This window comes from Podarcis tiliguerta (genome assembly GCF_965153285.1).
Source record: "Podarcis tiliguerta genome assembly, chromosome: 13".
NCBI classification, from domain to species: domain Eukaryota; kingdom Metazoa; phylum Chordata; class Lepidosauria; order Squamata; family Lacertidae; genus Podarcis; species Podarcis tiliguerta.
The window spans coordinates 43,352,389-43,378,724 of NC_139546.1; the positions used below are offsets into that span (position 1 = coordinate 43,352,389).

The 26,336-nt window shown below is 48.6% G+C and overlaps 2 protein-coding genes across 3 annotated transcripts in view; one reads left to right on the forward strand and one right to left on the reverse strand.

The window, feature by feature from the left end:
- Positions 1-26,336, reverse strand: part of LOC310663057 (G-protein coupled receptor 4-like) — a 303,619-nt gene that overhangs the window by 146,780 nt on the left and 130,503 nt on the right. The window lies entirely within an intron of this gene.
- PFAS (phosphoribosylformylglycinamidine synthase) overlaps positions 1-26,336 on the forward strand; it is a 50,067-nt gene that overhangs the window by 4,966 nt on the left and 18,765 nt on the right. For both annotated transcript variants that reach the window (XM_083410043.1, XM_083410044.1), the window contains exons 2-22: positions 949-1,096; positions 1,323-1,458; positions 3,082-3,187; positions 3,316-3,502; positions 4,193-4,298; positions 7,574-7,714; positions 8,837-8,961; positions 9,185-9,313; positions 11,847-11,978; positions 12,175-12,303; positions 13,478-13,551; positions 14,121-14,277; positions 15,492-15,553; positions 17,454-17,615; positions 18,731-18,856; positions 20,059-20,190; positions 20,317-20,547; positions 21,705-21,885; positions 23,004-23,087; positions 23,834-23,989; positions 24,905-25,024. In XM_083410043.1, the coding sequence (XP_083266169.1) occupies positions 958-1,096; positions 1,323-1,458; positions 3,082-3,187; positions 3,316-3,502; positions 4,193-4,298; positions 7,574-7,714; positions 8,837-8,961; positions 9,185-9,313; positions 11,847-11,978; positions 12,175-12,303; positions 13,478-13,551; positions 14,121-14,277; positions 15,492-15,553; positions 17,454-17,615; positions 18,731-18,856; positions 20,059-20,190; positions 20,317-20,547; positions 21,705-21,885; positions 23,004-23,087; positions 23,834-23,989; positions 24,905-25,024 (2,815 nt within the window). In that variant the 5' untranslated portion in view covers positions 949-957. The remainder of the gene's footprint in view (positions 1-948; positions 1,097-1,322; positions 1,459-3,081; positions 3,188-3,315; positions 3,503-4,192; positions 4,299-7,573; positions 7,715-8,836; positions 8,962-9,184; positions 9,314-11,846; positions 11,979-12,174; positions 12,304-13,477; positions 13,552-14,120; positions 14,278-15,491; positions 15,554-17,453; positions 17,616-18,730; positions 18,857-20,058; positions 20,191-20,316; positions 20,548-21,704; positions 21,886-23,003; positions 23,088-23,833; positions 23,990-24,904; positions 25,025-26,336) is intronic.

The window sequence follows — 26,336 nt, forward strand, 5'->3', positions numbered from 1 at the left end:
TGCCTTGAATTGCGGGCCTAGTCAATGCCTGGCAAGCCCTGCTCCCTCCACTACTGTGGTCCTTCGCCAGGCACGGGTCTCTTCCTGCCGTTCTGTGGCATCTGCTCCCTTTGTCCACCCTTCCTGTTCCTGCATGGCCTGGGTAGACCAACCTAGGAAACTGAGTCATAGAATAGAATCATAGAGTTGGAAGAGACCACAAGGGCCATCGAGTCCAACCCCCTGCCAAGCAGGAAACACCATCAGAGCACTCCTGACATATGGTTGTCAAGCCTCTGCTTAAAGACCTCCAAAGAAGGAGACTCCACCACACTCCTTGGCAGCAAATTCCACTGTCAAACAGCTCTTACTGTCAGGAAGTTCTTCCTAATGTTTAGGTGGAATCTTCTTTCTTGTAGTTTGGATCCATTGCTCCGTGTCCGCTTCTCTGGAGCAGCAGAAAATAACCTTTCTCCCTCCTCTATGTGACATCCTTTTATGTATTTGAACATGGCTATCATATCACCCCTTAACCTCCTCTTCTCCAGGCTAAACATGCCCAGCTCCCTTAGCCGTTCCTCATAAGGCATTGTTTCCATGCCTTTGACCAGTTTGGTTGCCCTCCTCTGGACACGTTCCAGTTTGTCAGTGTCCTTCTTGAACTGTCCATCTAGCTCTATGTAGTCTACGCTGGCTGGCAGCGACTCCAGGGTTTCAGACCCACAACTCTATCTGGAGGCACTTTTTACGGAGGAGAGCGCTGTCGATGGCTACTAGATGGGCGTTCGGCCTGATGTTCTTATTGAACCTTCTACATGCAAGGCAGTTTTACTGCCACTGACTTGGGTTCCTTCCACCATGGAACCTTCCATCTCATTTTGTGGTTTTTTAAAAAGGAAAATGGAGGCCCCTTGCAAAACGCCATCCCAAACAGTCCCTCACAGTTGCTTTCTCTTCTTTCCTTGGCAGGACTCCGCCATGGGGGTGCTACACTACTACCAGCGGCCCAGCGAGGAGGACACTGAAGTAGCCACACTTCTGCGCTCAGCTGAAGCCATCTTGGGTGATGGCCTCCAAGGGGTGCAGAAAGAAATGTGTTTCAACATCAACTGGACAGGTATGAAAATGGGACATGGACTGTGTCTGGATTCTGATATGAAACGAATAGGGAGGTATGGAGGGAGGTGCGCATATTGATTCCTTTTCTCCTTTCTGAGTGGGTAGAGGTTTGGCATGGGGCTGCCCCCCAACCCTTCTTGTCGCAGAGCCAGTTGCCTGTTGGGTGATTGCCCTGTTGCATTGTGGGTAGCTATAATCTTTTCTCCCTTCTGTTTCCTCGCCAGGAGGAACACCCCCAAACTCTGAGGAGACGGAGAAGCTGCTGTGGATCTTTGGTTGCCCTTTTGAACACGGCGACATCGCACCCAAGTCCTTCCTTAGCCAAACTCCTTCAGATCTGCTGATAGAGGTCGGCCCTCGGTACGTCCTGAGATGAGGGGGAAAAGCCACTCTGCCCACCTCCTATACAATAATGGCAAGGGGGAGAGAGAGAATGTTTGTATCGACCAGTTTCAGGCATCATGAACAGGCCTCAGGCTTATACAGTGGTGCCTCGCAAGACGAAAAGAATCCGTTCCGCCAGTCTCTTCGTCTTGCGGTTTTTTCCGTCTTGCGAAGCAAGCCCATTAGCGGATTAGCGCTATTAGCGGTTTAGTGGCTATTAGCAGCTATTAAAGGCTTAAGGGATTAGCGGATTAGCTGCTAAAAGGCTATTAGCGGCTATTAAAGGCTTAAGGGATTAGCGGATTAGCTGCTAAAAGGCTATTAGCGGCTTAGATCAGCTGATAAGCGGCTTAGATCAGCTGTTAGGCGGCTTAGCCATCAGCTGTCAAGCGGCTTAGGGGCTTGGGAAAAAGGGGGGGGAGGGGAAAAAAAACCCCAGGAATCGCAAGACATTTTTGTCTTTCGAAGCAAGCCCATAGCAAATTCTGTGAAGCACCTCCAAAACGGAAAACCCTTTCGTCTAGCGGGTTTTCTGTCTTGCGAGGCATTCGTCTTGCGGGGCACCACTGTACTATTATAGAGTTAAAAGGTACCCCAGGAGTCATCTCCCTTGGAAGTTTTTCAGCAGAGGTTGGACGGTAATCTGTCATGGACGCTTTGGTTCAGATTCCTTCTTCGTTTCTTGGTTCACACTAACCATAGTTTGCTGTGAAATCTGAAGGGGGGAGGACAACATATCACTGTGGTTTGCTGCCAAACCAGAACTGGAAACTCTTGTTTAAGAACCATGGTTTGCAGTTTGTGTTTGGTGGCAAACTATGGTTTTGTGGATTTTGATGTCAGGGCAAACTGGTTACTGAGAAGCAGGGTGGAAATCGGAGTACAGTGGTACCTCAGGTTAAGTACTTAATTCGTTCTGGAGGTCCGTACCTAACCTGAAACTGTTCTTAACTTGAAGCACCACTTTAGCTAATGGGGCCTCCTGCTGCTGCCGCGCTGCCAGAGCACGATTTCTGTTTTCATCCTGAAGGAAAGTTATTAACCTGAAGCACTATTTCTGGGTTAGCGGAGTCTGTAACCTGAAGCGTATGTAACCTGAAGCGTATGTAACCCGAGGTACCACTGTACGTTGGTAGGAAGGAGTGTCCTGCCCCGATGCCTGATCACAACAGACAAACCATGGATTAGTTGTGATGTCTGAAACTCGGCCTTTACAGCTGAATCCAATGTTATATGAAAGCTTTCATTTGCTAACTTAAGCTACTTAACCAACACCATTGTTCATTTGTAGGCCACATCAAAATAATTTCACATAGTTGGTTGTTATAAGCCATATCAAAATTTAAATAGTTTTAAACACTAGGCTAACGAAAACATTATTAATGAATGTACAGTAAAATTTAAATGTCTGCTAACAATTCCAACTAAATCTTGACCTTAAACAACGCCCCCCACCCTGAAGGTCTGCAGGGATCCCAAACTGCAGAAGCAGGCTTGTCTCTGGAGTCAGACAGGGTTCCTCATCTCCCAAGCCAGGTGAAAATAGACCAGCCAAAGGAAGGAGCAGGTTTTGCTGAAACAAATGTTTTATGTTTGTAGGTTGAACTTCTCAACTGCATATTCCACAAATGCAGTGTCGGTGTGCTGGGCAGCCGGACTAGAAAAGATTGATCGAATCGAATGTTCCCGTCGATACCTTTTCAAGGTGACTGTGGGTGGGTCTAAACACAGGAAGAAAACCGCTGTTAGATTCATTATGCCACCACATACGCAAGAAGCCCATAGGGATTTGGAAATGTTTAACCCGATGGCTTCCACATCCTTCTCTTTCAGTGTGGGCAGCGCCCATCGGCACTCCAGGAGGCCTCCATATCGTCTACGCTGTATGATCGGATGACAGAGCAGTGTTACCCAGAACCCATCAGCAGCTTTGCTATAGCCACCCACCCTGAGCCTGTGTTCCATGTCGATATTTTGGGAGAAGGGAGACCTGCTCTGGTCGAAGCCAACAACCAGCTCGGTATGAATCAGCAGGGTAAAGCTGGGCTTGGGTAGAGATGGAGGACCTTCAGTGGCCATGCTCTGATTCTGAATGCCAGTTTCTGGAAGCTAAAACCGAACTTATTATTGTCTGACCCTAGCTTGCATGGGCACAGTTTTAACAAATATCTCATTTGATCCTTTCTTCTCTCCTTTTCACTTGCAGAGACCCACGTGGATTTAGAGCAGCGTTTCCCAAACTTGGGTCTCCAGCTGTTTTTGGACTACAACTCCCATCATCCCTAGCTAGCAAGACCCAGTGGTCAAGGATGATGGGAGCTGTAGTCCAAAAACAGCTGGAGAACCAAGCTTGGGAAACACAGATCTAGAGGGATTCAGCCTTCTGGTTTTAAAGGGTTTTGTAGAATTTTGGAGCTGTGGAAGGGACCTGAGGGTCATCTAGTCCAACCCCCTGCAATGCAGGAATCTCAACTCAGCTATCCATGGCATACCTGTGCTTAAAAACCTCCAAAGAAGGAGAGTCCACCACCTTCTGAGGGAGGTGATAAAGCTGTGTTCACCCCAGTCAGAGAGTATTCTGGCCCTACCTCTGAAAGTTGAAATCTGTACTGTCCCAGTTTCCCTTGATTATGAGAAACAATATTCCTTATTTGGCCGGGGCTGTGTGTATGTGTTTAGGATAAACTATAGACGCTTCTCTGCCTTACAGGTCTGGCTTTTGATTCCTGGGATCTGGACTTTTACACTGACCTCTTCAAGAAACTTAAGAGGAATCCCACCAGCGTGGAATGCTTTGATCTCGCTCAGTCCAACAGGTGTCTGCTTGGCTATGGGGTGCAGAGGGGTGGGGCGGGAACTGGGAAAAACCTTCCTGCTTGAGGCTCAGGGGAGGCCAGCATTGAGTCCCGCAGATTTTCACCATGCAAAGTTTTTACAAAGTACAGTGGTACCTTGCAAGACGAATGCCTCGCAAGACGAAAAACTCGCAAGACGAAAGAGTTTTTGTTTTTTGAGTTGCTTCGCAAGACAAATTTCCCTATGGGCTTGCTTCGCAAGACGAAAACGTCTTGCGCCTTTTTCTTAAAATCGTCAATGCATTCCTATGGGAAACCGTCAATGCATTTCCTATGGGAAACCATGCTTCGCAAGACGAAAAATTCACAAGACGAAAAAACTCGCAGAACGAATTAATTTCGTCTTGCGAGGCACCACTGTAAAAGTTTTTCAACTGCAAGTTGCCTTGTGGGTGTGGGAGAGGGCCCTTTTTTGGGTCAAAAGTGACTTCATTTTTTAAAAAAACCCCAAAACAAATAGGTGTTGGATAACCCTATGCCAGAGGCTTTCAAAAGTCCACAGCTCCCTTGACAAACTGCATGCTTTCTGCGGCTCCATGTGGGGCTCAGGAGCCCAGTTATGTCACCCCTTGCCTGCAGAGCTGGCGGCCTCTCACCCTTTTTTGAACATCCTCCCTTGTGACGTGTTCCCTCAGCCTCCTCTCCCCTCTGCTTGGGAATCCTCTGGGCAACCGCTGCCACCACCCCTAGTCTCTGATCTCCCCCCCCCCCCCCGCCCCAAAGAGGTGCCTCCCCACACTGCTCCACAAGCACCTCAGACTTGTCTGTCCATTCCCAACAGCACGGGCTGGCAGACTGGCTGGCTGGGCTCCCTCGCCTGCTTGCTTGTTAATTCACTCTGAGGCCACCTTGGCTCCTGGCATCAGCACCCCCTGACCAGCCCCAGAGCCACTATTCTCCTGCGGTACTTGTAGCCAGGGCTGCTGGAACAAGCAGCCGTACAAGCCTTTTGGAAGCAGAGATGCAAGAGGGCATCAGAGGAGGGAAGGAAGGAAAGAGAGAGAGGTCAGTGTTGCCTGCGGCACCCCTGACCATCGTTCAAGTCACACCAGGGTGCCACGGCACACTGGTTGAAAATGTTGGCATACAACCAAGGAAGCAGGGGCAATTGGCAGGCCCCCAGCTGGCTCCGTCCCACCGGCCAGTGTACCGGATGAACTCCAGTCCTTGGTGCCGCATGAATCAGTGACCCGAACTTCAAAAGCTAGGGCACGCTCTAATCAGCAGAGATAACGCTACACAACAGAAGTGCCAGGAGAGTATGTGTGAGCATATTTACAAGCAATTTATTCAGCATAAGGTAAAGGTAAAGGGACCCCTGACCATTAGGTCCAGTCATGGCTGACTCTGGGGTTGTGGTGCTCATCTCGCTTTATTGGCCGAGGGAGCCGGCGTACAGCTTCCAGGTCATGTGGCCAGCATGACTAAGCCTCTTCTGGCGAACCAGAGCAGCACACGGAAACGCCGTTTACCTTCCCGCCGGAGCGGTACCTATTTATCTACTTGCAGTTTGACGTGCTTTCGAACTGCTAGGTTGGCAGGAGCAGGGACTGAGCAATGGGAGCTCACCCCATCGCAGGGATTCGAACTGCCGACGTTCTGATCGGCAAGTCCTAGGTTCTGTGGTTTAACCCACAGCGCCACCCGCTTCCTTTCCGTTTACTTTTCATCATGACAAAAGGAAGACATGTCCGATCCCCTTTGTGTCCAAAGCAAGACAGCATAAGCAAAAGCTATACACAAACGGAAGTTCCCAGCAAGCTGTGCTGGAGTGTAAACAGGCATGTGACACACAACAATCATGCCTGTTCCTTAAGGTGGAACGGAATATCCCAACAGAAAACCACTGCTCTATGCTACCTCTTAAGTCCAGAGGAGCAAATGGTGAACACTTGATGGGGAATCATAACAGGAAGGGGCTTATTTCAGCTCCCCATAGGCAGCACTCTGGGAAATGGGATGCTCAGTCATAGAATCATAGAGTTGGGAGGGACCCAAGGGTCATCTAGTCCAACCCCCTGCAATGCAGGAATCTCAACTAAAGCATTCATGGTAGATGACCTTCCAACCTTTGCTTAAAAGCCTCCAAAGAAGGAGAGTCAACAAGCTCCCAAGGGAGTTTGTTCCACTGTCAAACAGCTCTTACTGTCAAAAATTCTTCTTGATGTTACGTCGGAATCTCCTTTCTTGAAACTTGAAGCCATTGGTTCGAGTCCTACCCTCTGGAGCAGGAGAAAAGCAGCTTGCTCCATCTTCCATGTGGCAGCCCTTGAGATATTTGAAGATGGCTACCGTATCTCCTCTCAGTCTCCTCTTTTCCAGGCTAAACATGCCCAGTTCCCTCAACCATTCCTCATAAGGCTTGGTTTCCAGACCCTCGATCTTTGGTTTGACCTGGGATTTTTTTTTTTTTTTTTGCAAAGAACCGTTAACAAGTTCATTAAAATAGTTTTCTTAGCCCCCTTGCCAAAGCTTAAGGTGCTATCTAGTGGTGAGTAGAAGAAAATAAACCTGGTTGCGGTGGATCATAAGAGCATGGCTCAAACAGAGCACATGCTTCAGTCCCTGCCACTAAAGTAGGACTCTAAAGGCAAATAGTAGGCATGGAAGATCTTCATCTAGTTGAGATCCTGCAAAGCTGTAGGCCACGCTGGGCTAGATGGCATAGCTGTCAACCGTCCCTTATTTGGCGGGACAGTCCCTTATCCCAGTGCTGTGTCCCACTGCTGTCCCTTATTGATGATGTCCCTTAAATTTCCCGGGTTTCAAAGGAAGCAGCTCCTCTCCCTCCCTCCCTGCTGGCCAGGGAGGAGGGAGGCTCCAACTGTGTTGCTTGGCTGCGTTGCTCACCCAATAAGGAGTCTAAGAACAACTGGGGGGGTGGAGCTTGCATGCCTTGTGCCTGGCCGCCTTGCCTGGGGACTCATCTTTGCTCAGCGCTTCCCAGTGGAGAGGGGATGTGGTTTTCCTTGCTGCATCCCCATTGCCTGGTTGCTGCACTGTGGGAACCACCACTTGGCTGCTGGCTGGGCTTTCTGCCTTTGACTTGGAGGGGCTCAGAAGTTGAACATACCTGTGCCTGAAAAATCCCTTATTTTGGCTGCTGATCCCTTATTTTCGAGGCTGCTGGTCCCTTATTTTCAAATGTAAGTTGACAGCTATGCTAGATGGTCCAATAGCCTGACCTGGCGCCCAGCGCCTTCCTGTCTCCCTAAACCCGCCTCTTCTTCCTGCAGCGAGCACAGTCGCCACTGGTTCTTCAGGGGGCGCCTCCTGGTGGATGGGCAGGAGCTCAAGGAGTCCCTCTTCGAGTCCATCATGAAGACCCAGGAGCGGAGCAACCCCAACAACGTCATCAAGTTCTGCGACAACAGCAGGTGGGGGTCCTTGGGAACCGGCGGGAGGAGCGGGTTGCCTGCAAAATGGCGGCCTCAACTCCCTGTTGCCGTCTCGGGAGCAGAGAAGAAGCAATGGGGCTGGCCTAGAACAGGTGGAGAACCTGTGGCCTTCCTTGATGCTGTTGAACTACAACTACCATCATCCCTGACCATTGGCTGAGGCCGAGGGGAGTTGGCATCCCACATTGTCTGCAGGGACCCAGGTTGACAACTGCTTCTGAGGCCTGTCTGGGGAATTCTGGTCACTCCAGATGTGGGCAGACTCTTAACTCCCATCATGCCTGGCTTTTGGCCTTGTTGGCTACGGTCAATGGGAGCTGGGAGGCCCTTCCCGTGTGTGGCTTTTGGTGGTTGTGTGGCTTCTTCCTCTTCTTTTTTAGTTTTTATTTATACTTTCCAAATTTATTCATTTCATTAATTTTACAATCCATTTAACATTTCAAAATTTGACTTCCTTCCCCCTCTTTCTGCGTTTCCTTAAATTTATTTTTTCATACCTTCTGCGTATCCAAATTAGTTTAATTTACTCATTTAATTATCTACTGTAAATAGATACTCTTATGAAACTGCAGTTTGTTATACTAATCCTGCTAATGTTTTTATCTGTTTACAATTTATCTGAAAATATTCAATGAGCCGTTTCAATTCTTTTATAAAGAGTTTGTTACCTTGATTTCTTATTCTTCCAGTAAGTTTCACCATTTCTGCATATTCCGTAAGTTTTTGTATCCATTCTTCCTTTTCTGGGACTTCTGCTTCTTTCCAGTTGGAGCAAGTAACATTATTGCCGCTGTAGTAGCATACATAAATAAATTTCTATACAATTTAGGTAGTTCTGTCCCTATAATTCCCAAAAGAAAAGCTTCTGGGGTTTGTTTGTTTTTTATAAAAGTTATTCTGAACATCTTTTTTAAACTCATTATACATCATTTCCCAGTCAGCTTTAACCTTACTGCAAGACCACCGCGCATGATAAAAAGAACCTTCTTTCTCTTTACATTTCCAACATTTGATTTAGATTTATACATTTTTGCCAATTTACTTGGCAAAAAGCCGTGTGGCTTCTTGAAGCTGAGTGTGTGTGTTGTCTTCCCAACACAGTGCGATCCAAGGGAGAGAGGTCCTTTCCATGTGGCCCAGCGACCCATCTCGCTCCAGCCCCTTTGAGAAGCGGACGTCCACCCGGCACGTCATTTTCACGGCCGAGACCCACAATTTCCCTACTGGTGAGTGGATGCGAAAGGGGGCATGGTCTGAAGGGCAGGGGGCTTATTTCTAGTGCACCGTAAATTCCCCAGGCAGGCAGGCAGGCACCCCTGTGGACCGCCGCTGCTTCAAAACAAATGACCGGCTCCCATGCATTGACGGAGTCGATGAACCTGTCTGGGTGCTCTGCGGAGGGAGTGCATTTGTGTGGCTTTTGACGTTGCTTTCAAACTCTCCTTGCAGGCGTTGCTCCCTTCAGCGGTGCCACCACTGGGACTGGCGGGCGGATCCGCGATGTGCAGTGCACAGGCCGCGGGGCCCACTATATCGCAGGCACTGCTGGCTACAGTTTCGGCAATCTGCTCATCCCAGGTTAGTAGTGGTGGCTTGGGCGCAACATACTGAAAAGGCAGCCACAGAAGGATGTTTTGACTGGCAACAAATGGATGGGTGTTGTACAGGTTTCTCCCCCCCCCCACCCCAGAGTCCTCCCTCCCTCCCTTCCGAGTCTCCACCCTCATCGTTCATCCCAGACCCAGAGGTCCAGCTCTGAGGGTCTGGTGCTTCTCGCATTGTGAGAAGTGAGGTTGCAGCGAAACACACAGAGTGCCTTCTTTGTAGTGGCGCCCTCTCTGTGGAACACCCTCCCATCAGTTGCCAAGGAAATAAACAACTGTCTGACTTGTAGAAGACATCTGAAGGCAGCTCTGTATAGGGAAGGTTTTTTTTTAACGTTTGAGGTTTTACTGTGGTTTTATAAATTGTTGGGAGCTGAGGCAATCCAGTCAGATAGGAGACATATAAATAAGAGTAATAAGAATTATTATTATTATTATTGAGGGACGCGGGTGGCACTGTGGGTTAAAGCCTCAGCGCCTAGGACTTGCCAATCGCATGGTCGGCGGTTCGAATCCCCGCGGCGGGGTGCGCTCCCGTCGTTCGGTCCCAGCGCCTGCCAACCTAGCAGTTCGAAAGCACCTCTGGGTGCAAGTAGATAAATAGGGACCGCTTACCAGCGGGAAGGTAAATGGCGTTCTGTGTGCTGTGCTGGCTTGCCAGAGCAGCTTCATCACACTGGCCACGTGACCCGGAAGTGTCTGCGGACAGCGCTGGCTCCCGGCCTCTAGAGTGAGATGAGCGCACAACCCTAGAGTCTGGCAAGACTGGCCCATACGGGCAGGGGTACCTTTACCTTTATTATTATTATTAAGCAGTAGAGCTGTGCTTACTACATGCCAGTGAGGAGATCCCTCCCATTTGCCACAAGAAGCTAGAATCTGCCAAATAAATCACTCCAATCAAATACATTTGCATAACTTTGACCAGCTCAGAAGCGAAACCCAAGCACTGAACGTTTGCTTTCTAATGATTGGAAGTTGTCTGACTTCTGAGATTTCATGGGGTGCCTACCTTGAGAACTATAGACTTTATTATTATTAGAAAGCTGAGATTTTTCAAGACGCACCAAGAGCAGTAGTTGGTGGAGCAGGGGTGCTAGCTGACCTCCCCTTGCTGCTTGCATTGCTGTGGCTTACTGGGAAAGAAGTGGGGGCACCAGCAAGGTTGGCATAGTGCAAAAACCCTGGTGGAACCAATCCGGTGCTCCTGGCAGTGTGTTTGCACCATGGCGACTTGCCCTTTTCCCTTCCAGTAAGCTGTAATTGTTGGTTTGCAAGCCCCCTCCACACAGGCTGGCCCCTCTCACTGTCCTCGGAGCTTGCATACCGGTAACCACCTCTGGCTGACATCCAGACAGACCAGGGAGATTTTGATAGGCGACATTTTCCCAAGCGTGGGTAAAATGCACCCCCCCTCCTCCTGCTTCTTCCCTAGCAGGGAAAAGGAGACAGTCAGAAACGTCTATTTTACATCCTTTTATTTCTGTCTACAGCACTAGAGAAAAACACGTCCTTTCAGTTCAGTTCTTCTAGCAAGTCTGACAAACTTCCTGTGCAAACGCAAGCGGAAGATTTCATATTACACTCTTCACAGAGCCTTTTCCAGCCTGTGAACTTCCTGGGAAATTCCTTCCCACAGATAGCCGCATCATGTGATGTCAACAAGCTGTCTGCCTGTAGCTGCGATGTTCTCATATACTGACAGTAATGACGTCGGTGATGGGAGGTCAGCTAAGCACCGCTGCCTGCTCCTGTGCAGATTGGAAATCCTTTGACTTATGCCGTATAAAACATGCACAGTTATTATCATGCCATGTGAAAGTCTCTTGAGACAGACCAGAAGCTCCTCTTAATAAGGCAGTCACGCCCTCCAATCCATGACACAGGTGTGCCGAGTTGGGCCCAACATTTGGGGGGGGGGGTGGCGTCTCACGTTCATGACATCACATGCACAATGTCTGTCCCCCAGTCGGGCCACGCCTGCTGGGACACACGAGCATCCCTTTGAGGATTGCCAGAGTGCTTTGTGATTGTGGTGGGAGATCATGGAGGGCGAAAACCGCCCTCTGTGCCGCCCAGCAAGCCAGTGCTCACCCGGGGTCAGCGGGGGATGGCGACCCCCTCAATATGGTCGGCTGAAGGCCCTCCTGCCCCCTATACCCGGTGCCCCTGCCAAGGCACAGTGGCGTAGCGTGGGGGGTGCAGGGGGGCCCGGCCGCACCGGGTGCAACATCTGGGGGTGCGCGCTCGCACTCGCAGCTCTCTGCCCCTACCTGGCTCACTCACTCTCTTAGGGGGTAAGGGTTTCTTTAACTAATCTAGTGGAAGAGACTCGAGTGCAAAAATCCACGGGTTAGGGGGCGCAAATTACTTGGCTTGCCCCGGGTGCTGACAACCCACGCTACGCCACTGCCAAGGCAGCAAGGTGTACATGCACAAAGGTGATTCGAAGCAGCCCTAGGCTATGGGAGAAATCTGTCCTGGTCTTTTCCCATTCCTCTCTGCAGGATACACATTACCCTGGGAAGATCCGTCCCTGCTGTATCCAGACAACTTTGCCCCACCTGTGGAGGTTGCCATCAGAGCCAGCGATGGCGCTTCAGACTACGGCAACAAATTTGGGGAACCTGTCCTGGCAGGTGAGACTTGCGGCGTGGGTGATCTTTGGCCCCTTTCTCGCTTCCGAGGTTCAGCGTCCGGCTGGTTTGTTTGTTTCTCTCTTTGAAACTGTGGCATCCTTTAGCTTAGGGCAGCTGAGAGCCCAAAGCAAGGGAGAACGAGGAAGGCTGTGTGTTTGGAAATGTGAGGAAATTCCCCCCATCACCTGTCTTCCAGGCTTTGCACGCTCTTTTGGGCTCCGTCTGGCAGATGGCGAACGGCACGAGTGGATCAAGCCTATCATGTTCAGTGGTGGGATTGGAGCGATGGAAGATGCCCACGTCCGCAAGGAAGCCCCACAGCCTGGTAATTTTTATTTAATTTAGCCTGTTTGGGAGATTGCGCTTGCTGTGATACACATGCTTCTTTAATGCATCTAAAACACACACTCTTTATTCCTTCAGCGCTAATGTTTTTGCTCATGCAAAAATGATTCAATGGTCGATGGACAATGATGAATTTACCTCTCTGTTATTATTAGTAGTAGTATTTATTAAACTTACTAGTCGCTTTTTAAAAAAAAGACATAACTCAAAGGGACTTACAAAAAGAAACAAACAACACATACATTTAAAAATCGGCACAAACATTTAAATCACATTCACATTTTTAAAAGGCAAAGCTAAAACTTCCTACGCGCTGAAGGAGGCCGCTGACCATTAAGAGCAAAAAGCCTGGTGGCAAAGGAATGCTTTTGCCTAGCAGCTAAAGATGGTGGTGCCAGGTATATCGCCTTGAGGAGAGTGTTCCACAATTGGGGGGCCATCACTGAAAAGTCCAGTTCTTGTGTTCTCCATGAATGGGGCACCTGGAGAAGGGTCTCAGATGATTATGACTGCAGGAACTGGGTCAGTTCGTAATAATGAGTGCTTGCTTATTTTGCAAAAATGTGTTAAGCTACCTCTGTTGAGCTTGGGGAAGTTAAAGAGTTGCTGAAGCATTTGATGCTATGGAAATCCCACCTTCCCATCACTTGTATTCTGATATTTTACCAGATGCTCCCAAGGAGTCATGAGGACTAGAGCCTTTTTTTTTTGAAAGAAAACAAATCACAGTTGTTGATTTTTTTTTTTTTACAATAATGTTTATTAAGTTTCTAACATATTGTAGAATCAAATACAATCGAGAATAAAATAAAAAGAGAAAAAAGAAGAGGGAAAAAGACAACATAAAACAAGTACAGCAAATAACATCAAAATAAAAAAATATATAACAACGTAACAAATAAACAATACAAATTGATTATTTTAATTGAACGTCCAACATCATAAACATATTGCTTGACTTCCTCTGGTCCCTTCCATCTGAATTTTCCTTGTAACTAATTGTAGCAGTTTTACAATATCACTATTCCAAAGCAATATTCTAATTATAATCTAATTTATTAACTTTTCTTAATATTCTCAGAATGTTGAATTTGGACCAGATTTCTTTCTTTTCAACTGTACAATTGCGACTTAAGTTCCCATTTCCTCCTTAGGTATGAATGTCGTGAAGTTTGGAGGCCCCGTCTATCGAATTGGTGTTGGTGGTGGAGCTGCTTCCTCCATCCAGGTAAGTTGGGCGTTGCCTTCTGCTCCTCACCTTTGCAGGTGAAGGTGGCATCTCCTTCGCCTTAAGGCGAAGGTTCGGAGATGCAGGTACCTTTCAGGAGCCCTGGGCAGCAAAGATGTAGCAAGGTGGGTGTGGTTTGCCCCGGGTGTCACCTCCCGGGGGGGGGGTGTGACAAAATGCTGTGTGGTACTCAACGTCTGTGAGAGACGCTGTGGCACACGCAGGCTTCCTTCTGGTGAAATTGTCCACCCACCGGCTCTACCTCAGCTGTAAAAAGCTCAATAACTTTGGCTCTGCAAAGAAAGAGGAAGAAATAAAGTCAAACCATTTTTGCAGGCAAAAAATAAATAAGTCCCTATGTGCAGGGGGGGGGGCGTGTTACAAGCAATTTTCTGCACCGGGTACCACGTGACCTTGCTATGCCACTGCTGGGCAGAAGGCAATGATGGCCCTGCTTATTGGCCTCATTCCTTGGCCTTCTTCTTAACTGGCGATTGCCCGTTGCCGACAAAGCTACCGCTTCCCTCTGCGAAGCCCTTCACACCTGCAAATGCTCCCCGTGTGTGCAGGTGCAAGGGGACAACGCCAGCGAACTGGATTTCGGAGCGGTGCAACGTGGCGATGCCGAGATGGAGCAGAAGATGAACCGGGTGTTGCGAGGCTGCGTGGAGAGCGGGGAAGGCAATCCCATCTGCAGCCTGCACGACCAGGGCGCTGGAGGCAACGGTGAGCGGCTTGGAGAAGGCTTTTGGGAACGTGGCTATAGGCTGAGCCATGTGTGCTCTCCCTTTCCCCTCTCCTGAGTGGTTTGATTTGGGCCACATGCCGCAGCTGAAGAGCATTTGGATCTTACGGCGAAGGGGAAATTTGCAGGATGAAGAGCAGAACGGTTTCTAGTGGTTCAGATGTACAGGATATTCCTTTGTGACGTTGGGGGACCAACCAGGGAAGGGCTGTAGCTGAGAGGTAAAACCCCCTGCTTCTCATGCAGAAGGTCGCAAGTTCAATCCCTGGCATCTCTGGGTAGGACTAGCGATGTCCCTTTGCCTGAAACCCTGGAGAGTCGTCACAACAGTTCTGAGCTAGCTAGACCAAGGATGTGACCGAGCTAGATGGATCAAAGTACAGACTCGGCAGAAGGCAGTTTCGTGTGTGCCTACGTTCCTAAATGTCCCATTTGACCACAAAGGTTATGGGATGACCTTAAGACTAACCATCCCCTGTAGCATAGCTGACTTCACTATAAGAATTCTATACCTGCTTGGTACATTAACTGGCTCATTGGCCTAAGGGTTTGATTCTTGCTTTGGGTGCAAGAGGTCCTAGGGTCAAATCCTGCTTTCTGGTTTCCCACAGGTCTCTAGTTGGCCACTGTGAGAACAGGATGCTGGATTTGATTGGCTATCAGGCTCTTCTTATGTTTACATTGCTACAAAGAAATTACGTTGACTAAGCGGCAGTAAACGATTTGTGAATAGCAATGGTTTTGTGGCCTGGATGCTCTAGGAAGAGGAAATGGAAGATGAGAAGGTAGTCTTTTGCCATCAGTGGTTCCCCCAGGGAATGAATGGCTGTGGTTAGCCATTCCCTCCACCTCCAAAGGTAGAGATGGTCAACTCTACCTGGATGGATAAGGACAATGTTCTTCAACCTTGGGTCTGCAGATGTTGTTGGACTACAATTCCTATCATTCCTGATCTTCAGTGTTATCTATCAGGGGTTGATAGCAGTTGTAGTCCAGCTGTATCTGAAGACCCAAGGTTGAAGAACATGAGATAAGAATGTTTTGAGCTGGGTGCGAACAGTAGGTCATTGACGGATGCTTTTCTGGGTGATAATAAGTTTGGAAGAATTATAGTAGCTGCTACCTTCAAGGATTTGGGTGTGTGTGTGTGAGAGAGAGAGAGGCTTCCAAAGAAACGCTTTGCTTTCTGTTTTAGGGAATGTGCTGAAGGAACTGAGTGAGCCAGCCGGGGCTGTCATCTACGCAAGCCGCTTCCAGGTCTGTTTCTCATTTATGACTTTCCTAAGACACTAAGGTGGGGCTCAGGTGGCGCTGTGGGTTAAAGCCTCAGCGCCTAGGGCTTGCCGATCGAAAGGTTGGCAGTTCGAATCCCCGCAGCGGGGTGCGCTCCCGTTGTTCGGTCCCAGCGCCTGCCAACCTAGCAATTCGAAAGCACTCTCGGGTGCAAGTAGATAAATAGGGACCGCTTATTGGCGGGAAGGTGAACGGCGTTTCCGTGTGCGGCTCTGGCTCGCCAGAGCAGCGATGTCACGCTGGCCACGTGACCCGGAAGTGTCTCCGGACAGCGCTGGCCCCTGGCCTCTTAAGTGAGATGGGCGCACAACTCTAGAGTCTGTCAAGACTGGCCCGTATGGGCAGGGGTACCTTTACCTTTACCTTTAAGACGCTAAGGTGGGACGCAGGTGGCGCTGTGGGTTAAACCACAGAGCCTAGGACTTGACAATCAGAAGGTCGGTGGTTCGAATCCCCGCAACGGGGTGAGCTCCCGTTGCTCAGTCCCAGCTCCTGCCCACCTAGCAGTTCGAAAGCACGTCAGAGTGCAAGTAGATAAATAGGTACCGCTCCGGCGGGAAGGTAAACGGCGTTTCCGTGTGCTGCTCTGGTTCGCCAGAAGTGGCTTAGTCATGCTGGCCACATGACCTGGAAGCTGTACACCGGCTCCCTCAGCCAATAAAGCGAGATGAGCGCCGCACCCCAAGAGTCGGTCATGACTGGACCTAATGGTCAGGGGTCCCTTTACCTTTACCTTACAGACACCAAGCTCTTTGTCTTCTGATCTACTGCCATTTATATCTATTTATTACTTCCCCATAGATGTTTCCCTGTTCCTAAATGCACAGAGCAGGGAGCAGTAGATTTAAAAACAAACCCATGCAAACAAGACCACAAACTTGACATGAGCCAACAGTGTGACGCGGCAGCTAAAAAGCCAATGCAATTCTGGGCTGCATCAATAGGAGTATAGCATCTAGATCAAGGGAAGTAATAGTGCCACTGTATTCTGCTCTGGTCAGACCTCACCTGGAGTACTGTGTCCAGTTCTGGGCACCACAGTTCAAGAAGGACACTGACAAACTGGAACGTGTCCAGAGGAGGGCAATCAAAATGGTCAAAGGCCTGGAAACGATGCCTTATGAGGAACGGCTAAGGGAGCTGGGCATGTTTAGCCTGGAGAAGAGGAGGTTAAGGGGTGATATGATAGCCATGTTCAAATATATAAAAGGATGTCGCATAGAGGAGGGAGAAAGGTTGTTTTCTGCTGCTCCAGAGAAGCGGACACGGAGCAATGGATCCAAACTACAAGAAAGAAGATTCCACCTAAACATTAGGAAGAACTTCCTGACAGTAAGAGCTGTTCGACAGTGGAATTTGCTGCCAAGGAGTGTGGTGGAGTCTCCTTCTTTGGAGGTTTTTAAGCAGAGGCTTGACAACCATATGTCAGGAGTGCTCTGATGGTGTTTCCTGCTTGGCAGGGGGTTGGACTCGATGGCCCTTGTGGTCTCTTCCAACTCTATGATTCTATAAAAAATCTGGAAAAATCCAAGATTAAATCTACATCTGGGTGAAGAACTTCAGACCTGAAGGCTAGAGGTGGCCCTTCAGATGTATTTGTCTGGGCTGCATCCTCTCCCACCCAGTGCGTCTGGCTTAGCACCCTTCTTGAGTGTTTTTGCCTGACTGGAATGTGCCCTTGAACTCTTATAGCATATATAAAAACGTAGTAAAACATCAGACTTCCCGATACAGGATTGCCTAAAGTTATGTGGTTCTTTATCTCCTTGACATTTGAAGGGAAGGTGCCACCACCGAGAAGGCCCTCTGCCTTCTCTCAGTCAGTTCTTCGTCACTCAGTTTCTCTCTTTCTTCCTTTTCCCAGCTAGGAGATCCCACTCTGAGCGTTCTGGAGATCTGGGGTGCTGAGTACCAAGAATCCAATGCCCTCTTACTACGCCCGCGCCACGCAGATTTCCTGCGACGCCTTGCCCGCCGTGAGAGGTGCCCCGTCGACTTCGTGGGCAAGATCAGTGGCGATGGACGGGTAAGACAGCAGGAGCAAGGGGAGGGGTGGAGAGAATCGCTGAAACAAACCATGCAGACTGCCTTGATGTGGCAAGGCCTGTGCAGAAAACCATGGGTGTTATTTGGACATAAAAATAAACTACACTAGCGGCCAAAATTGTGGAAACCTATTGGAAAAAAGTTTGCTTCTGAGGTCTGATGGCTCATAACACCACTTTTTTCTTTTAGTAATGCCATAACATTATATATCAATGGAAAGATAATTTAATGAAGAATGCAATGCGACAAGGTTTGTTCCATTATCTGTATTCTATCACAAGTTATAGCCAAATAACTAGAAAAGGGAAGCACAACTTGCTTAGATTGGTATGCTTTCCTTCATTAGAATGTAGCCAGTGAGCAGGAGTGTTTAGAGAGCCAGTCAGGTGTTATGAGTCATCAAACCTCGGAAATACACTTTCCCCAAAAGGTTTCCACAATTTTGGCCACTAGTGTCCAGTTGTGGGAACTACCTGCAGCTGAGAACCTTGTGGTCCTTCATTTCTTCCCCCTCTTCTCCGGTGGGTGGGAGTTTGGAAGCTTCCGCTTCCATTTTTCATGGACGCAGTTTAGCATTCTGTCCAGACCCTGACTTATATATATATATATACAGTGGTACCTCGGGTTAAGTACTTAATTTGTTCTGGAGGTCTGTTCTTAACCTGAAACTGTTCTTAACCTGAAGCACTACTTTAGCTAATGGGGCCTCCTGCTGCCACCGTGCTGCCGGAGCCCGATTTCTGTTCTTATCCTGAAGCAAAGTTCTTAACCTGAAGTAATATTTCTAGGTTAGCAGAGTCTGTAACCTGAAGCGTATGTAACCCGAGGTACCACTGGAGAGAGAGAGAGAGAGAGAGAGAGAGAGAGAGAGAGAGAGAGAGAGAGAGCGCTAGATTTTAGGAGTGCAAACCTTCACTGTGATGGTCAGTTATCTGCTCCTGGTGTGGGGCAGAGGTTGTTTGGGCCTGGGAAACTGGGAAGAGGTTAAAGTTGAGCGCCAAAATCTAAGAAGGGAGAGAAGGGATTGGGAAGGTTTGAAGGCTGAACACTTTGGGAAGCGGGTGGTCTGTAAAAGTGACTCCTCTTCCTTGACAGATTGTGCTAGTTGATGACACAAAGGTCCCGGCGAGCGACGTGGAGCTGGAGAAGGGGCAGGTTGGAGGGAGACCCACTCCTGTGAACTTGATGCTGGAATGGGTCCTTGGCAAGATGCCACGCAAGGTATGGCATGCCCATCTCTCTCTGTGTGTGTCCTCTTCCTGCCCTGCCACCCCCAAAGAAAAGTCTTGGTAAAACATCTGCTTAAAGGTGTCCTAGTAGACCAAAGGTGGAGGAACCTGTGGCCTTCCAGACATTGGACTACAGTTCCCATCTTCTCTTACCTCTGGCCAGGCTGCCTGGGGACTGATGGGAGTTGGAGTCCAACAACATCTGGATGGCCACAGGTTGCCCCCCCCCCCGCAGTAGATCTTGATGCTTTGAATCTGTGATACTATTATTATTTATTAAAGTTGTATAAGGTAAAGGTACCCCTGCCCGTATGGGCCAGTCTTGCCAGACTCTAGGGTTCTGCGCCCATCTCACTCAAGAGGCCGGGGGCCAGCGCTGTCCGAAGACACTTCCGGGTCACGTGGCCAGCGTGACGAAGCTGCTCTGGCGAGCCAGAGCTGCACACGGAAACGCCGTTTACCTTCCCGCTAGTAAGCGGTCCCTATTTATCTACTTGCACCCAGGGGTGCTTTCGAACTGCTAGGTTGGCAGGCGCTGGGACCGAACAGCGGGAGCGCACCCTGCCGCGGGGATTCGAACTGCCGACCTTTCGATCAGCAAGCCCTAGGCGCTGAGGCTTTTACCCACAGCGCCACCCGCGTCCCATTAAAGTTGTATACCGCCCTTCATTCGTAGATCTCAGGGCGGTTCGCAGCATAAAAACGTGAGACAAAAACACAAAATACATAATGCAAAGAAAAAGGAAAACAAACCAATCCCTCTCCCACAAACACATTTGAAAAGCCATAGAATGTTAATCAGCCAAATGCCTGGTTGAAGAGAAATGTTTTTTGCCTGCCGCCTAAAGATCCATAATGAAGGCGCCAGGTGTGCCTCCACAGAAAAAGCCCATTCTCGTGTCGCCACCCTCCCATCCCTTCTCTAAAATGCTCTGGCTTGGATTCCAATATCCTGTGTCCATTATTGTTTATTCCTTCAGCTGGTTAGGATCTGTCCCTTTTATACTTATTGGACGAATATTTTCAGGAACTTGGTTCTGTTGTATTTGATATAGAGTTGTTGTTTTTATTTTAAAAAATGGGTTCTCAAGCCATTTTACATTTTGTGGACTCGTCAGTTGCTTTGAGACGTTTTCTTAGTGGTGAGGACGTGTCGTAAAGGAACAAACAATGATGATGATTTCTGCCAACCAGGAATTTGTTTTGAATCGTGTCCACCGAGTCCTCAGCCCTCTGTCTCTTCCCCGTGGCCTTAGAGTGTCGGACGCCCTTCAGCGTGTGCTCAGGCTCCCATCCGTGGCAAGCAAGCGCTACTTGACCAACAAGGTAAATGCCTCTCAGATTTGCGCCTCTGGGTTCTTTTAACCCAGCCATCTTTTTTTTAAAATGGAGGGAAGGTATATTTGCTGCTGATTTGATTTTCTCCTCTTTCCCCCTCTGCCTCTGGTGCAGGTCGATCGCTCAGTGACGGGCCTGGTGGCTCAGCAACAGTGCGTCGGCCCCCTTCATACCCCGCTGGCGGACGTCGCCGTGGTGGCCCTCTCCCCCTTTGAGACGGTGGGAGGAGCCACGGCCATTGGGGAGCAGCCTATCAAAGGGCTCATTGACCCCGCAGCCGGTGCCCGATTGTCTGTGGCAGAGGCCCTCACCAATTTGGTCTTCGCTCGGGTCACTGACCTTAAGGTGAGGCAGTCCGCACCCCACCCCCAACATTTTTCCTTCTTGCCTTAATACAGTGGTACCTTGGGTTACAGGCGCTTCAGGTTACAGACGCTTCAGGTTACAGACTCCACTAATCCAGAAATATTACCTCAGGTTAAGAACTTTGCTTCAGGATGAGAACAGAAATCGCGCGGCAGCAGCAGGAGGCCCCATTAGCTAAAGTGGTGCTTCAGGTTAAGAACGGACTTCTGGAACATATTAAGTTCTTAACCTGAGGTACCACTGTATCTCAGTTTTCCCTCCTCCCAGTTTATCCAAGGTGGACTAGGCTGAGAGAGGGTGTCTAGCTTTTCACTCTGCAAAGGTCTTCTCAATGCCCTCATTTTACCAGAAGCTGTGGCATTTTGTAGTGTTTTCGGTTTTAAGAAAGGCTGCTTTCATTATATAATTTTGTGCAATAACCAACATGACTGCTGATTGGTTTTCTTTACTACTTATCATATTACTTTATTTTATGTCGCACAGTAGCCTAAAGGGGCCAGGAAATGTTAATATCTGTTAAATTGGCCAACCTGAGGCCCTGCAAATGTTTTGCGCTGCAACTCCCATTCACGCCATACTGGCTGGGAGTTGTAGTCTCCAACATTTCAGGAGAGTGGGCAGGGGGGCAGATTGGCAAAGACTGTGTTAAATCTGAATAATACACAAACTTTCAGATAATGGGTTGCCTCTGATTGGACTGGGTAATATATCAACATATTGTCCCAAACTGGTTTGAAGTCCATATCAAGTTTCATAATTTTTGCACTGGCAATATATCGTGAATCGTGATGTGTGTGTTATGCAAACATTTTTAAAAGGGGGAAACCGTGAAGCCAATGCCTCTATGTAGCTCCATCCTTATTTCAGACATGGTGATATATCGGTATATCGTGTTTAGCTTGGTGACATATCACGATGTTGAAAACCAGATATCGCCCAGCCCTAGTCTCTGATCATATTCTGTATAGATCACACACTGAAATCAACACATTTCTCTTATGAAACCTCTAAGTGTTTTAAATATAAAACATTAATTTGTGTGCTAGAGTTGGAGGCTAGCCTTACGGGCAACTGCCTCCTTCCCACTGTTGCCTAACCTCTCTGTATATGTGGTGGCGACATTTGTGTCCTTCCAGGATGTGAAATGCAGCGGGAATTGGATGTGGGCAGCCAAGTTGCCTGGCGAGGGGGCTGCCTTGGCGGAGGCCTGCAGGGCCATGTGCTCTGTGATGGGTGAGCTGGGCGTGGCTGTGGACGGCGGCAAGGACTCCCTCAGCATGGCAGCCCGCGTTGGCACGGAGACCGTTAAGGCACCTGGTGAGGAACAGAAAAGCTTCTGCCAAGGGATAGGGTGGTTGCCCCCTTCCTCCAAAATAAAAATGCTGTCCTCAAGTTCGGAGGGTTATTTTATCTGAGGATCTGAGGCTTGTTTTGTCCTCTCTTTCCCCCCCCCCCATTTTCAACTCCTCCCTTGCCCTTTTCATATTTTTGCTGCCTTTCCAAGCCATCTCTGCTACTTATTTTGGAAAGACCGGCTTCTGATAGGCATTTAGACAACTTTTAAGATATTGTAACCAAATTTTGCCAGATGGTTCCTGAGCTCAAGGAGCAGGTATTCATTAGTGTTTGGATAAAATTGGAAGCCCTTTTGAGTAAAAGTAGTGAACTTGACATTTCGAAACTGCACCAGTTTTAACCGCTGACTTCAAAACTGCAGTTTTTTTTTGTTTAAAAAATCATAGCACTTCTGAGCAATGCCAGGTATGAGGTTGCTAGTTTGCTTACACGATACACACCCACACACAGAGGTACCTCGGGTTACATACATTGTGCTCCAGTGGCGCGGCAGCAGCAGGAGGCCCCATTAGCTAAAGTGGTGCTTCAGGTTAATAATAGTTTCAGGTTAAGAATGGACCTCCAGAATGAATTAAGTACTTAACCCGAGGTACCACTGTGTGTGTGTGTGTGTGTGTGTGTGTTTCACAGATGCACAAACATTTTCCAAATCAACTGAATGTGGATTATAACTTTAGAGCCATAAACCCAAGTCTGCAGAAACACTTTTGAAAGGGAGAGAAAAAGGTTAGGCTCTAGCTTTGCCTAGTGTCCTGGGAAATAGATCTCCTCGCTCCTTGGGCTGATGGGACATTCTGTCAAAAACACAGGAGCTAGAGGCAGCTTCTAAGTTTTCCCTGTGGTTGCACCTTGTCAAACAAGCTCAGAAAAATCCCCTGTGGTTGCTTGACTTTTGGTGCCCCAGGACAGGGAGAAAAAGGGTGTTATTACTTCCTAACAAGCTGTTTCTCAGGCACCTTGTAGCTTCACTACAGACGACTTTGGATGTTTTCCTAGCTCTCAATAAATGTGCTTTAACACACTGCATATTTTCTCCATTTCCAACTCTTCCCCCTCCACCTTTACGCTCCTTTTCCCAGGGACACTTGTCATCTCAGCTTATGCTGTCTGTCCAGATATCACTGCTACGGTCACCCCTGACCTCAAATGTCCAGATGGAAAAGGTAAATTCAAGAGCTGATGAGAATAACATCTTGCTGCCACACTCGCCATCTTCTCCTACCTCACCACTGTGGCACATCACACCCTTTGAGAGCCACTGCTTTAGGGAATGACTTGTAGAATATTTGCTAATATGGTAGAACCTTGGTTCTCGAACGGCTAAGTTGACAGACAAATCAGCTCCCAAATGCCGAAAACCCAGAAGTAAGTGTTCTGGTTTTTGAACATTTTTCGGAAGCCAAACATTTGACGCAGCTTCCGCTTGAGTGCCGGAAGCTCATGTTGCCAACTGAAAGCCGCGCCTTGGTTTTCAAACGGTTTCAGGAGTCGAACGAACTGCGGTGTTTTGTCTATTTTAGCTATTCCAGAGGGTGTGATGTCAAGCATCTAGTGTAAAATTTTGGGCTTCTTTTCCATTCCGTTGCAATTACTACTTAAGATCAGATATGAGACCAATTCTTTTGGCAACGGATCTACATTGGCATAATCAAAAATATTCAGTAACATCCCGTTCAGACAAGAAGCAATGGCCTCTTTAGTAGTATTGAACATATCTGTCAAAATCAAATTCCAAAAACACTGCACCAACTTGCCTTCCCACCATAAAGGATAGTATGTACTAAGTGCTGACAACAATTAGATCTCTCTCCCCCCCCCGACCCCTTTTTGTAGGTGTTTTGCAGTGGAGAGAGAAAAAACCAAGACATTCATTTTGTCCTCTTTGCTGATTTCTTGGGCACTTTTTCAGGGACCCTTCTTCACGTGGCAATCTGTCCTGATCGGCACCGCCTGGGGGGCAGCGCTCTGGCCCAGTGCTTCTCTCAGCTGGGGGATGTTTCGCCAGACCTGGATAACCCCAGCACCCTTGCTTCCTGCTTCCAAGTCACCCAGAGTCTGCTACAAGGTAAGCATGCGTTGAACGAGGACTGGGTCACCCCTGGCCTGCCCACCCCCAGACCCAGCGCTGCTGGTCCCAGTCCCTGGTACAACATACCTAAATATTTGCTTATAATTCCCCATTGGGTAAAGGCACTCTAAACACACCTAAATGAAAGGCAAGCACCCCACCTCTGAGCCATGGCAAAAGGCAGGAGGAAGGTGGAAAGAAGAAGCAGGTCCCTTATACTTCTGTGATGGGAAAGAGGATCTGGGAGGGCAACCTTGTGCATCAAGGTAATCTGAATTCTGCACCAAAGAAAAAGGAAGACTCTGTGACCTGGGTGAACTGAGCACAAGTGCATTTATGTGCTTATTAATGCATTTTTAATCTTTTGTTGGAAGCCAACCAAAGTGGCTGGAAAAACCCAGCCAGGTGGGCAGGGTCTAAATAATAAATTATTTTTATTACTTTGCATAATTAATCCTGCTTCTGTTTGCCATAAGGAAGGGGCAATTTGTAGAATTTGTACTGTTAAAACGGAAAGGGGTCAAACCATCGCAAGAGGTTTTGACATTTTGGGAGGTTAGATAGTTACAATGGAATGGACTTGGGGGTAGGGTGCATATATATATATATATAATTACTTTGTCAAAAATAAAAATAAAATGAAGGGGTAACAAGTTTTGCAGGGCAATGAAGTCAAGCTTTTGCAGATCCCGCTCTGACCTCGCCTAGCGTTGTGTACAAGCCAGCTTCCTATCCTTACTAGAAACGTGCTTTTCAAATTAAATAAAAGATGAGGTTCTCAGGATTGCAGAAGCTGCTGCTCCAGTAGCAAAGTCTCTCTTCTGTGTGTTTTTAAAAAAGCTGAGGACAGTACTCGGTCACACAGACAATTTTCTTCTGCCACACAGACACATTTCTTTCTCTCTCCCACAGACGCAGTGATTTCCGCAGGGCATGATGTGAGCGACGGAGGCCTCTTGACTTGCATGCTAGAAATGGCCTTTGCCGGGAACTGTGGTGCCCACATTGAACTGGGGGCGCCTGGAGTCAATGGTCAGTGAGTTAGGGAGAAGAGGCGTTGTGGCCTGGGAGTTTGAGGGTGGCACTGAGCTTGGGTTGCTGTCAGAGATTGGCTGATTTGGAACAACATATGCAGTGGGGGGAAAAGGGAACGCCAAAGGGAAGTCCTTGGCAAATGAATGTGCTGGGCAGGGGTAGCTGGGATAGTGCCTTGAGATCAAAGCATGAGCGGGAGAGTTGGTCAGGGGGAGAAAAGAAGGATGCTTTTGAATGATGGTGCTGGAGGAGACTCTTGAGAGTCCCATGGACTGCAAGAAGATCAAACCTATCCATTCTGAAGGAAATCAGCCCTGAGTGCTCTCTGGAAGGACAGATCCTGAAGCTGAGGCTCCAATACTTTGGCCACCTCATGAGAAGAGAAGACTCCCTGGAAAAGACCCTGATGTTGGGAAAGATGGAGGGCACAAGGAGAAGGGGACGACAGAGGACGAGATGGTTGGACAGTGTTCTCGAAGCTACTAACATGAGTTTGGCCAAACTGCAGGAGGCAGTGGAAGACAGAAGTGCCTGGCGTGCTCTGGTCCATGGGGTCACGAAGAGTCGGACACGAATAAACAACAACAACAAAGCAGGGCATGGAGAACGTTGGGCGGAGAAGGATGAAAAGGTTTCCTTGACCTGGATCTGAGAATGCAGCGGCAGCTGCTGTCCATTGGGTCTGATGGGGTGGAAAGCTGGGAGCTGACAGTAGGTGGCGCCAGAGTCCAGAGCAGGCAGAGCCAATTCTGTTCCCATCTGCCTCCCTGTTGAGTTCTGCAAGAAGCAACACTAAGACAAAGGAGGAGGCACTGGTAGTCATTGCAGGCCATAAGTGTAGCAGCAATTGGCATTCAGAGAGGCCTTGGAACCTGGAAGTGGTATATTCCAGCCATCCTGACTAGCTGTCACCGGTAGCCTTATGCTCCCTGAAATTTACAAAACTCATTTTGTAAAAGCCATCTGAATTGATGGCTGGTGCCACTTCTTGTGGCGATAGTGAATTACGTCCTTTGGCTATCAGAGCTCTGGCCCAAGACATCTTTGATGCCTAGGGCAAAGGACAAGATGGCGACCCCTTCAGAAAGACCGAGAGCTGACTCAGACTTCCAGCGACAAGAGAGCAGCACCACACCTGAGGGTTGCTGGCTGGGTTAGAGAGTACAATGCTCTCCCGCTTCTGAGGGGGAACAGCCAATGAGGTGCTGCTGCCACCCCTCAGTTTCTGCCGCCTGAGGCGGTTTCCTCCCTCTGTCCTACAGTCGCGCCGGCCCTATTGACTAGGCATTGTGTGAAGAAGTCCCTTCTG